General features: G+C 45.5%; 1 protein-coding gene across 4 annotated transcripts in view; it reads left to right on the forward strand.

The window, feature by feature from the left end:
* ARID1A (AT-rich interaction domain 1A) overlaps positions 1 to 12,363 on the forward strand; it is a 61,180-nt gene that overhangs the window by 38,739 nt on the left and 10,078 nt on the right. For 3 of the 4 annotated variants that reach the window (XM_087761299.1, XM_087761301.1, XM_087761302.1), the window contains 8 exons: positions 3,015 to 3,255; positions 3,628 to 3,717; positions 4,435 to 4,602; positions 5,195 to 5,510; positions 6,782 to 6,927; positions 7,014 to 7,123; positions 9,592 to 9,801; positions 10,355 to 10,562. In XM_087761299.1, coding sequence (XP_087617425.1) covers positions 3,015 to 3,255; positions 3,628 to 3,717; positions 4,435 to 4,602; positions 5,195 to 5,510; positions 6,782 to 6,927; positions 7,014 to 7,123; positions 9,592 to 9,801; positions 10,355 to 10,562 — 1,489 coding nt within the window. The remainder of the gene's footprint in view (positions 1 to 3,014; positions 3,256 to 3,627; positions 3,718 to 4,434; positions 4,603 to 5,194; positions 5,511 to 6,781; positions 6,928 to 7,013; positions 7,124 to 9,591; positions 9,802 to 10,354; positions 10,563 to 12,363) is intronic. The other variant, XM_087761300.1, reaches the window with a different exon arrangement.

The following is a 12,363-nucleotide window of genomic DNA, read 5'->3' on the forward strand; positions in this document are numbered from 1 at the left end:
CATCCAAGAAAGGTTGACATGTAATTCACTTTTAGCTTATTTAAACTGATGATCTGAGAGTCTGATCCACAGCCTTAGAGCTAGAAGGCCTGCTTGTCCTATACGTGAGGTCCGTGATGGTATGCTAGCAATGCAGAGGGGCCCTCGCTAGCATGTCTGAAGCAACCCTGTATTAACCCGCTTAATTAAAACTGAATGTTTTTAAATGACTTGCAGTACTTAGGTTAAGCTTTGATGCATAGGCAAGGTCGAAGACATCAGCTTTAAAGATTGTTATCTAGTTACTTAGGAGTTAATTTTCAAACAGTTTTTAACATTGCTTCATTTTATGTCTTGCAGATATTTTCGTGCCTGGCATTACCAAGTCCTATCCTCTTAGTCTGCCCGGTTCATGTATGAACGTTGCTCGTGCCGTGTAGCAGGCAGTGACCTCAGGTCCTGGAGGCAAACCTTCTCTTTTGCCTCTTGGAGAAGCACGTCACTCACACTGCTGATAACGGAAGGGAACTTCACATTTCACCTTGCACGCTCGCTCTGTATCTGTCCTTTCATGCCAGTATTTTGTCTCAGGTGTACATTTATAATGTGTTTTTTGTTTTGAGCCTAAAAATCTCTCATCTAAGTAGCTCTAGGCTCTGCCCCTCTGGTCTGAAGGTTTAACTGCTCTGAAATGCTGTACCTGCATAAGCTCATGGCGGTGGGGATTTTAAAGCTGTAAAGGGCTTTGGCCTCCACCTTCATTTCAGCGATGATGGAAACAGTGTTTGGATGCATTTGGTGATTCAGACTAAAAGTACCTTAATGTATTTAAGGGAAATATCAGTATTTCCATCCAATTTTAGGTTGGACTGAGTTGGCTTCTGGACATTCTGATCCCTTCGTCGACTTAGAGGGGAATCTGGGTCTGATACCAGTGGCTGAAGTTAGATGCAGTGAGTCTCAGGGAGAGGAGTGGTTTGCTCTTGATTGTGTTGGCTGATGCTTTTTAATGCAAAATGTTGGAAATACTCTTTACTCCCACTTCAGATGGTTTCCACCGTAGGAATGTGGGTTTTGTCAAAGTTGTCCAGGGGAAAAAAAACAAACAGCTGTGTAAATGAGCAACGCTTTTGATGTTACAATAGGAAGGTAGTGAAAATTGCGAGAGCTCTTAGACGCTATTTTTAGGCTTTTTCTGCAGTTTTTTAGCTTTCATTGAAATAAAACAAAGCTCTCTTTTTCCCAGGAAGCTAATACTTCAGCAGTAAGCAAATAGACCCCTGAGACTGTCGTGCAGGAAATGATCTCTCAAACGGAAGCAGTAATGGAAGGGGAGGAAGGGCACGCTATGCACTAAGTCATCCAACTGACGGACGTTTTCAGCTCAAATGTAGCATTGCCAGTGTTTGCTAGAAGCATTTTGATCAAATTCCACTGTTAAAATAGACAAGATTGACCAAATGCAGGAGACAACTGAACGTGGTGCAGCTGATGCCCAGCTCTCCCCTTTGTCCTTCTGAATGTCACTGTCTGTCCCGCAAGTGTGATGAGGTGGTTGGATAGCTCGCGGGTCGTTTTTTATTCTTCCGTAACTCCAGTTTTCCACTTCCTAGGATGTTGTGACATACTGTTCTCCAGCTTAGATGATGGGGACGTGCTGTAGAGACTTCTCACACATCACCTGGCAGGCAGGTGTTGGTGGGAGGGCTCTCGCTTGCTTCTGAAGGCTGATAAGTTTGTGGTATCTTGTGTCCGAGGTCCTTCTGCGCTGCGCAGAGCTGGGAAAATGTTATCCGAACTGCTGCTAAACAAGGCATCATCCAGTCGGTGTAAATGAGACCAGGGCGTCCAAGTTATTTATCAGTTGGCTCGGCCTTTCTGCATGGTGTTTTAAATGAGGTTGGCTCTGTTCATGCTGGTCAGCTGAATCCCGTGCAGGGGGGGTTGAGCTGAAACGCCTTCAGGGCGCAGTCCAGAACACGTCTGATCCAGGGCTGATTGCTCTGAAAGACTTAGGAAGGATAGGTGAAGTCCTGGTAAGCTTTGGTCTGCCGCTTCTTCACCCGCTGTGATCCTTCGAATCTCCGGCAGAGATTTTATCTAGTCACAGGAATAGTTGTAACTTCCCAGTTTTCTGTTCAAATGCGCCACCGCTTACTCTGCCTTGGGCTGTTACTGATTTACACCAGGCCAAGCCGGAATAGCTGATGCACCTTATGGTCCAACACCTGGTACAGTTGTGCATGTTGGATCTTCACATCATCTTCTTGGAAGCATCCCCGTTTTTCAGACTTGCCAGCTGATTTTTGGTGCTGTCGCTTTGCAGTCGCTACTGTGGCAATTGGAGGTTTCAGCTTTCTTAGGCTTTTCATGCTTTTCTTCTTCGGGATGGATGCATGCAGTGGGAAGGGTATATTCTAGCCTTGCCTTCAAGAAAAGCTAAACTTTACAGGCAGATATTGTAACTGCTAATTCTTGCTATCTTTGAAGAAAGGGAAGAGGGAACCCTGAAGAGTATTTTATGGTTTTCTTTTAGATCTCTGTTTAGTTTGTTTTTATCCATCTCAAGTGAGTAGTTTCCCAGCTCATATGAGGTTTATGAATTAATTATGGTGAGGCAGGAGTTTTCTGTCTCTCAGAGGCTGAGCCACGTTTCTCTTCCAAGCCACAATCACATGGACTGTCTCCTCTATTTGCAGTTTTATGTGTGTTGTTGATGCATTCTTTAATTTCTTGCCCCTAAACTGAATTAAAAGAAACAAGTAGGAGAATTAACCAATTGTTTGGACCATCAGCAAGCACTCAGCAAACCAGCTAGGGAACTCTTGGGTTCAGAGACGGGCGGCAGGGTAAGACACATCTGGCAGTTACCTCAGTCTGCAGCAGCCTTCGTTACTGACAATAACATGAACAGAGTTCATTGACTTCTATTTGTGGTATGCCTAAGGGAGAAATGCACTCTTTCTTAGTGGTATGTGAGAGAACAGTCCCACGTCTTCTTATTTTTGCCTGATCTGTTTCTCTGTGTATTGCAGGACCTGTCTGGTTCAATAGATGATCTACCCATGGGTACAGAAGGAGCCCTGAGTCCTGGAGTAAGCACATCAGGGATTTCCAGCAGTCAAGGAGAGCAGAGTAACCCAGCTCAGTCTCCTTTCTCTCCACATACCTCTCCTCACCTGCCAGGCATCCGAGGACCCTCCCCATCCCCAGTTGGATCTCCAGCTAGTGTTGCGCAGTCCCGCTCTGGTCCGCTTTCACCTGCTGCAGTACCAGGTAACGCTGCCGGGCACGTCTTGATCCGTTGGTGGGACTGCCTCATGCAGCCGGAGAGCGAACTGAAATGGCCAGTGGGGAGGAATTGGCCAGTGTCAGTACTGTGTGGTTACTGAGGTCCTGTGATCTCATTTGTTTGCTTTAAAATGTCTGTAACTTGTAAAGGATGCAGTAAGATGGGCGGGGTGGCTGGTAAACCAGCAGTGTCATTTTGCTGGGTTAATGTGACTGATCTTGCTCTTGTTTCTCTTCACTGTGGCTAACATGCCCTTCTCCTGAAGTTGTTTGTAGTTCTGGTATTTAACACTCTTGCATCTTGGTTTTTGTGGTGTACCATTTTTGTGATTAACCACTCTCCTTTTTGTGGTGTAGGCAATCAGATGCCACCCCGACCGCCCAGTGGCCAGTCGGACAGTATCATGCATCCTTCCATGAACCAGTCAAGCATAGCGCAAGATCGAGGTGTGTGACACGAGTTAAAAGGTTTAATTGTATGGATCTGTTTGTAAAGCTAGATGTGTAACTGAAAATTACCTGGCCCGATGACATGGATTCTATCTTGCAATAGCATTTAAAAGCTGCCCCAGGTTTATAAGCTGCAAGTGTTTAGGCACCTTGCAGTAAATTCAACTGTTGCTGGTCGTTTGGCCTCTTAATGTTCCATCCAAGCTAGTAGTTTGGCTTGTAAGATGTTTTCTCTGGCTTTTGAAACACTTTTCTGTAAATGTTGCTTGTCCAAGGTCCATAACCTTAAGCTTCAAAATCAGGGGTGCCCGCAACGATATCGTGTGCCTTTTACCCCTAAGAGAATAAAGTTAGTGTGGGGGAAAAGGCATGTAAAATTTCAGCTCTCATAGCTGAAGGTACATAGCTGTCACCCTGAGAAAGCAAACAAAAAACAACAACAAGAAGCCCCTAGGATTTGCAGAGTCGTACTGTCTACTCCTGTGACACTAAGGTTTGGGTTTTTTCCTGGTTAAAACAGGAAATTGGATCTGTTATCTTAGCAGATAACACTGGCTCCTTAGTAGCAACCACTGTAAAATCTGTCTAGGCTGTTGATGAAAGGATTTTGTTAGTGGGTCTCAGAGGTTGCTGTTACCTAAGAACATGTGTGTCCAGTGGCACCTCTGGATACGGTGCACTAATAATCGTCTGCTCCGCTCACTGGGTCACCAGGTTACATGCAGAGGAATCCTCAGATGCCCCAGTACAGCTCGCCCCAGCCCGGCTCAGCCTTATCTCCCCGGCAGTCTTCTGGAGGACAGATGCACGCTGGAATGGGGCCATACCAGCAGAACTCCATGGGAAGCTACGGACCCCAGGGCGGGCAGTACGGACCTCAAGGTGGGAACTGAGCTCAGCAAATACAAAAGGCCTCTCTCTCTTGTAACATCTTGTCTTTGATAAGCTGTTTTTATTTGTCCCCCTCTTAATGTGTGGGTAATGCAAAGCAGTACGCTCCTTGTGAGCTGGAAGGAACTGTGCTTTCCTCATGTTGAGATTGATGAAATGTGTTGCTTTCAGGGCTAGTTGTACTTCTAAATGTAGGATCCTTCCTCCTCGTTTAAAAAGACGTAGATCGTGCATCCCGTGTAGTAGAGAAGAAGGGCCAGCTCTCTTTAGAGAGGAAGAAAATTGAGTGTTGGAAAGGGTTAAGTGAGTTTTTTACATCCTGTCCTGGACCACGTAGCTCACTCTGCTCTGTTGAGGTTTGGGAGGGTTTCAGGCAGCTTTTGAATCGATGTTGTTACTTGGCTATGTCAAAACATTATTTTATGTGGCTTATATCCAAGTACTTTGACTTTTTGTTGAGGTGTTAACACTCCCCCTCATCTCTGTTAGTGATCTTTAAATATTTGCTGATACAAGATTTTTATGGTGATTCATAAACTAACTAGTTGAATGATGTTGTCTTCCCCTCTTTTTATCTCCTTAGGAGGTTATCCCAGGCAGCCAAACTACAATGCTATGTCCAATGCCAACTACCCCAGTCCCGGAATGGGAGGAAGCATGAACCCCATGGGAGCAGGGAGCCAGATGCATGGGCAGACTGGCGTGCCGCCGTACAGCGGGCTTCCTCCCGGGAGGATGAGCCATGCAACCATGGGGAACAGACCTTACGGACCTAACATGGCCAACATGCCGCCTCAGGTGGGGACGGGGATGTGCCCCCCGCCAGGTGGCATGAATCGCAAAGCACAAGAAGCGGCCGCTGCCGCCATGCATGCTGCTGCCAACTCCATCCAGAACAGGTAAGGAATGCGATCTCCCCTGGCCCCTTTCCTGTGTCAGATGTAGGTTTCAGAGCTGTGGATGGAATAACCCAAATTTGGGGTGATACTGAACACACACTTCCTTGAAGGTTTGCCCTTCTTGGAGACTTCTTCATCAATTTTAAGTGTTAAAAAAGGAAAGGCATAAAGCCTGGACAAGCAGTGTGTTGGAATATATCGTTAATGACATGCTTAGGGAATTTTTAATATTCATAGGTGAAATCTGTTTAACTCTGAGATCCCTTCAGTTGCTTTTGCTTTGCGGTCTCTTTTGTTACATGAGTGACTTCAGAGACGCTGCGTGTGTGGTAAAGCCCATAAATCTAGCAGACAGCCGTCCAGCTGCATTTGTCTGAACCAAGGCATTACTTGTCCAGTGCAATGAACTTCTTCCCTTTCGGCCCTTGATGACCAGCTGTGGGAAGGGGAGCTGGAATGCAGCACTGAACTTTGCAACTATTTTCTGTGGTGTTTTTTTTTTTTATTTTTTTTTATTGCACATTTCAGAGTAGGTGCACGTGGCCTACCAGAATGCCGTGAGAGCTGTGAACCTGCTTATAAATTGGGTTCCCCCAGTAAAGCTGCTGGATGTATTTGTTGTCTGACTGGGCATTGTGCTCTTTACCCTGACTTGAGGGCTGCTTCTGCAAGCTGCTGTCTGATGTTCCCTGTGACTGCCAAGAGGTCAAGTTCCCAAATGCCCATAAAGGCATCAAAGCCTGTCCCTTTGAGTAGAAAGTTTGAGTGACGGTTGTGCATGAGGTTTTCTGATGCATGTAAAATAATGTAGCTTGTATGGGTAACAAAAAGGAAAGAAAGAAAGAAAGAAAAATCGTTAAATGTGGCTGGAGCACTACACTGTTCGTCTGTACAAATAAGGTATTCTCACTTAAATGCACAGGGCTGCAGTATTTGCAGATCTGTTCTTCCCTGTAAAGGCAACTTCACAAACGAAGTTCAGTCTGGGGATGTAGCAGAACAAGATTACGGGTGAAAACGTTCAGAACTGAAGTACCTCTTTCCAAATGGTTTGCATCCCCTTTTCTTTTGAGTGAGACTTGGGCTGCAGGCTAGCCAAGCTTTAAAAGAGCACCTGATCTTTGGTCTTTTGCTGGAAAAGTGAGCTGGAGAAAGTCACTTCTCCGCTTCCTTTGTAGAAGGTTTCTCTTAGCAAACCCGCTTCCTTAGAAGACAAGGTGTTAATGCTTAGTATTTGGAGTAAGAGTCTGTTTCTTCCTTGCTTTCTCTAGGCCTCCTGGTTATCCCAACATGAATCAAGGGGGAATGATGGGCACTGGGCCTCCTTATGGACAGGGAATTAACAGTATGGCTGGCATGATCAACCCCCAGGGCCCGCCCTATCCGATGGGAGGCAATATGGCTAACAACTCTGCAGGTAAGCCAGTGCTGGCTGTTAGGCTTTTCATTGATTTCATTGTACGGGATTGAAAATCAGTGTTACAGATTCTTTTCACTTCCTAGGGATGGCAGCAAGCCCTGAAATGATGGGTCTTGGGGATGTCAAGTTAACACCTGCAACTAAAATGAACAATAAGGCAGATGGGACGCCAAAAGCAGAATCCAAGTCAAAGGTAAAATGTTTTGGGTTTTGTTTTTAATGACTCCCATCCTTTCCAGCATGCAGGGAAATAAAACCATTGCATGTTAACTTGGACCGAACAGTGCATCTATCCAGTAGCGAGTGTGGTTCCTGAGAGAAACCTAATTTGAGTCATCCTCCTTACCCTCAGCAGACTTCTCATTAGCGTGGCTGTCCTTGTAGTGTGTGATTGACTGCTGCTTGCGACCATGGTTCAAACTCAAGAGTGTGGCGAGCGAGTGGGATATCCTCTTTTGGGATGCGTTATGTTTTGGAGCATAATTAAAGAAATAAGCGTCTCGAAACATGCGTATGTGTGTTTTAGAGTAGGCTCTGGCTATACTTGCAATAAACCGCTAAATACCCACATACGTTAATAACAGTATTCCTGAGGAGCCCGAACTCTGCCATCCCCTGCAGAGACCCACTAGCCCTCAGTGAGGCCAGGAAAGGGGCTTTGTCAGAATTCACGTCCTCCCCTGTTTATGACTCAGGAGTTCAAGCCTCTATCTAGAATTTCTAACAGGTGCCTGGCACACCTTATTTAAATGTTCTCATTTCAGTTGTGGGCTAGTCTTGCCTTTCTGAACTGGGGAGAAGGAACCTGACCAGTTGCACCTTTTGGGTCAGCTTTATCCAAGTCCCCAGGGCCTATGCATAGCTAATTAGACTGTTGCTTGAATCAGAAGTGTGAAGACCATGTAGTTGAAGTGCTCGGTGTAAGGAGATTCAACATGAACTATGCTTGGTGTGCCCAGCCCTGGCTGTGCTTGAGCCCTGCCAGTGGCTCCGAGCGGTTCTTCAGGATTTTTCAGGCAAATTCAAACAATTGAGGGTTTTACTCCTGGGATTCATAGACTGTTCAGAAATGCAGGGGAGCATTTCCCAGTCCTTTAGGAATAATCAATTTCACTTGCAAAACAATTTAGCATTAGGAATTATCACCTGCCACAGTGAAACTGCCAAAAGAAGTGTAAACAAACCTGAGCGTGTTTCTGGTGTAGGCTTGGAGCAGGCAGTGATCACCCCCAGCTGGGAGGTGGTACCTAAAGCGTTACAGTTGTTTCACAAACAAACCTCTTACTAATCCTGTATTAAAGCCAGAAGAGGGAGGCAAACAAGTTCTTCAGGCAGTGTTTTTCTTTGCATTACTGCTACCGGTTTCAAAAGAACCACCAAAAAAGCAGTTTCTGAGCCCGTAGTGTCCTCTTTTGCTACTTGAAGGAAAATAAATGCTCTGCAAGCTTGATACCTGTACCACCAGCAGTCTGCAAGAAGATTAAGAAGATCTCTCGCTTCTGCTCATGTGTTCTGGCATCTGCCTTTCTATTTATGACAAACAAGGAGTTGAAAGCTCTTGGGCCAGGAGATGCCAGAAGCTACAAATAAGGGTTGTTCTGTCCTGTCTGCGCTGTTCGAGGATTATCTCGTGCTAATGAATACGCTCAGTCTTGGGTGCAGGGGTTCATCTAGAACATCATCAGATTTGAAGCTCACTTCTACTTTTGGAAGGTCATTTTTAAGGAAGCATTTGGAATGCCAAAACCATTTCTGCCTTTACTCCAACTGTATGTGATCCAGGTGGTGAAATACAAAATAACATGCTCATGTACTACACCGAAAGACGTGGGGGAAGCAAGGCAAGGTGCAGGACCACAGGTTTTACCTCTAAATAGACACTCGGACAATTCAGTGAGTCAGATGTGTAGGAGCTAGTGTGTGATACTCGTACTTCATAACTGTAATCTTGTATTCCAAATTCCTGTGATACCTTTCCATATCAGTCTTCCCAGATCCTGATACGCCACTGATAGCAAACCAGTACGGGAGCTTACGTCATAACTGGGTAGCTGGAGATTTCTGCACCCCTGTCAGTGAATAGGCAAGGGAAGAGGGATGGTCTTTGTGGGGAACCCCTCGCACACATTGGTCAAACAGGTGCCTCTAATCTTTGTTTTTCTTTGAGGCGTGTTTATTGTTATTCCTTTGCAGGGTTTAGTGTCAGTTTAACTTGGCGCTACTCTACCACTTGGGTAGGAGAAGAGGCAAACCGGAGGGCAGTATTCACCCTGGCAGTGCAGTAGTCATGGGGAATCTCATTTGCAGTTGGATTAGATGTTTTCTCATATATTTAGCAAACGAACCCACAAAGGATGTCTCAGAGAGACAGCTCTCTGCACAGTCTCCTTGAGGTTGGTTTGGTTTCTGTAGCATTCCTGAAACCTTTCACTTTTTAAAAATACATATTCTGTGAATTCCCTGAGTAGCGGCTGGTGTTGTGATACCTTTGTCGAATAATACTTGCCTGCCGTTGATCTGAGACAAGTGCAGGTCTAATATAAAGCTGTTCTCAATATAACAGCAGGACTTTGAACTCTTATCTGACTGCTTTTTTGAAACCATCTCGGATGTGAGCTGCTTTTGTGCTGCTCAGTCCTGATATCTCTTTCCTTCTCCTAGAAGTCCAGTTCCTCTACTACAACCAATGAGAAGATCACCAAACTCTATGAGCTGGGTGGTGAGCCTGAGAGGAAGATCTGGGTAGATCGTTACCTGGCCTTCACTGAAGAGAAGGCCATGGGCATGACAAATCTCCCAGCAGTAGGCAGGAAACCCTTGGACCTTTACCGGCTCTACATCTCAGTGAAGGAGATTGGAGGACTGACTCAGGTGAGTGTCCGGCAGCCAGCGTGGTGGCTGGGTGCTTGTATTCAGAGCTGCCCACTGCCTGGCAGTCACAAGTCAGTAGGCAACACAATTCAAAGTTAGATTTGTAGCTAGATTTAAGCCATGACTTCCCATTTAGCTGTGTTTCTTTTATTTTTTTAAATAATGCTTATAAAACCCAGCATCCTTTAAGTGAGCCAAATGCCTGCTCTCCCGCTGGCCGGTTGAGAACAGTCTGTGGTGAGATTCAGTTCAAGTGCTTTGTTCCCCTGCTTTGTCCAGTGCAAAGATTGGTGACGCTGTCTTTGTCTTTGCATCTGGCTGCCAACTGACCTCATGGCTAGTTTGATTTGCAATCTGTCGCTGTTCAAAAAGTTTTCTCTAGATGAGGAAGAGAGTTTACTCGTTTTTGCCCTTGAACACAACTGTATCTGCTCTGCTTAGCTCTTACTGCACCCTTTGTTTTAGCTGGGAAGCATTGATTTCTTCCCAGGCAATTTCTTGGAGGAGAAGTAGCTGGGATTTTGAGTTCAGAGCCTCTTGTTTGGTTGTGCAGGTCAACAAAAACAAGAAATGGCGCGAGTTAGCCACAAATCTCAATGTGGGCACGTCCAGCAGTGCAGCTAGTTCTTTGAAGAAGCAGTACATCCAGTGTCTCTATGCCTTTGAGTGCAAGATTGAGCGAGGTGAAGACCCCCCTCCAGATATCTTTGCAGCTGCCGATTCAAAGAAGTCTCAGACTAAGATACAGCCTCCATCTCCAGGTGAGTTTAGACGCTGGTTTAAGGTGTGCAATGAATGTTTGAACCAGAGGATCTCTGGCACTGTACACCCAACTCCACGTGCTGTGGGCCAGACCGATTCCAAACCTCACGAAGCCCTCACGTCTGTTTCGAATTTCTCTGGTTGTGTAGATTAAATACTTTTGTAACGTGGGAGCGAATGATACTGGGCATATGTCAAGCCTCTTGGGATAGTTGTTTTTGTGTGTCCCACCTCTGTACTAAGTTTTAAGAAAAGGGAGCACATAAAAATATATACATAGGTATATACACGCACCTCTGTGCTTAGCAGTGCATCGCTGCCGTATGAGAATCTGGTGGGGAGAGAAGTCTGGAGTTACCCCTTCGAGGTGATGTCTGCATATTCTAACAGCAGCCCTTCTTGTTACTGCTTAGCTTTGGGAACTTGCTAGGAAAGTTGTGCTTGTTTTGACTATGCATGTGCTACCTTCTGGGAGTAAATGCTTGATGTGGGTGTGCGCTCATCTTCCTCGTGAATTACTGCTTTCTGTCTTCAGCAGGAGACAGGGCTTTCGGGGGCTTTGTGCCCAGAGAGCTTCATAAGCCTATTACACGTTAGATGCTCTAGAATTCAAGCCTTTTAAAATGAACTTCTCTTGTTGTTTCAGATTTGCTGGGGTGCTCCAGTTTCTGAATATTTAAGCATAGTGTTCAATGGGGGGGGGGGAATGGACAAAAAAGGAGAAAATGTCCAGGCTAGCAGTGCGTGCTGTACTCTTCAGTCTTCGGAAAGTCTGATCGTTTCTGTCTCATTTGCATTGAGTTCATTGCTTGAATTGCTGCTGAACTTGCCAACCCTTTAAGCTTCAGTTTTCCAGTTTCTCTTATAAGTAAAACCTTCAGATGCTTTTTCTGGTCGGGAGCCTGTTCATGTAGGTGAAATAAAAACTTTGTCTGCTTTGAAGTTCCTGTAATGTTTGCAAAAAATGCCTTTTTGGTTCTGAACCTGGCATCATCTTTGTCTAGCTGCTGAGGAGTGAAATAATGAACCCTCTTTTGATTGTACTGCAGTTGTGTTTCAGCCCTGCTAAGCCCTTGATCGACAGTGTGCTTGTCCGAATATTCTGTTGGCAACTACATTTATCTGTCCTCTCGGTTAGAGTGTTGGTTTTTTACAGAACTAAATCATGTCTGTTTGCTGGTCAGGAAACCTGTCCCAGCGTAGCTTCAACCTTGGTGTATTCTGCAAGATAAAGCAACTTTTGTGTCGTTAGACTAAACTTCTGTTTAAATGGTGTCTGAGTTCTGCTTAAGCTAGCCCACAAATCCATCCCCACTTTCTTTCCAAAACCTCTTCCTTGTCCCCCTGAGATACTAGGCAGTGGAAGAAAGACGTTGAGAGCATTTGGAGTTTATTTGGAGAGGGCTGAGACCTTTAGGAAGCGACTTAAAAATTCTTGTAGCGCTAGGTGTCTGTCAGAATGGATTAGATGGTGCCTCAATTTCTGTTTTGTTTAGCTGATACGATGGTATGTGAAGGTCGTGAGTCTGCCTTCTGGGCCATGGTACAGGTGATCTCTTGCTTCAGCACATCAGCAGTAGGAATTGGCAGGGCTGCTATCCCAAACTCTGCATGTTCGTGCAGCTCTGTTGACTTAGTCCTCAGGTTTGGTTCCTGCTGTGAGAGGACTGTGCTGTATTTCCGATTTAAACTCTTCTCTCCACTTGTCTTACTCCAGACTCCTGCAACTAGGAATACGCAGAGGCAGCGCTGAAGCGTGGTTGGTTGCTCTGATCCTTTAAGCTGTATCGCTCAGCATGT

The sequence above is a fragment of the Nipponia nippon genome, unplaced genomic scaffold (assembly GCF_047370975.1).
Source record: "Nipponia nippon isolate SJK-2023a ecotype South Korea unplaced genomic scaffold, ASM4737097v1 scaffold_23, whole genome shotgun sequence".
Taxonomy (NCBI): Eukaryota; Metazoa; Chordata; class Aves; order Pelecaniformes; family Threskiornithidae; genus Nipponia; species Nipponia nippon.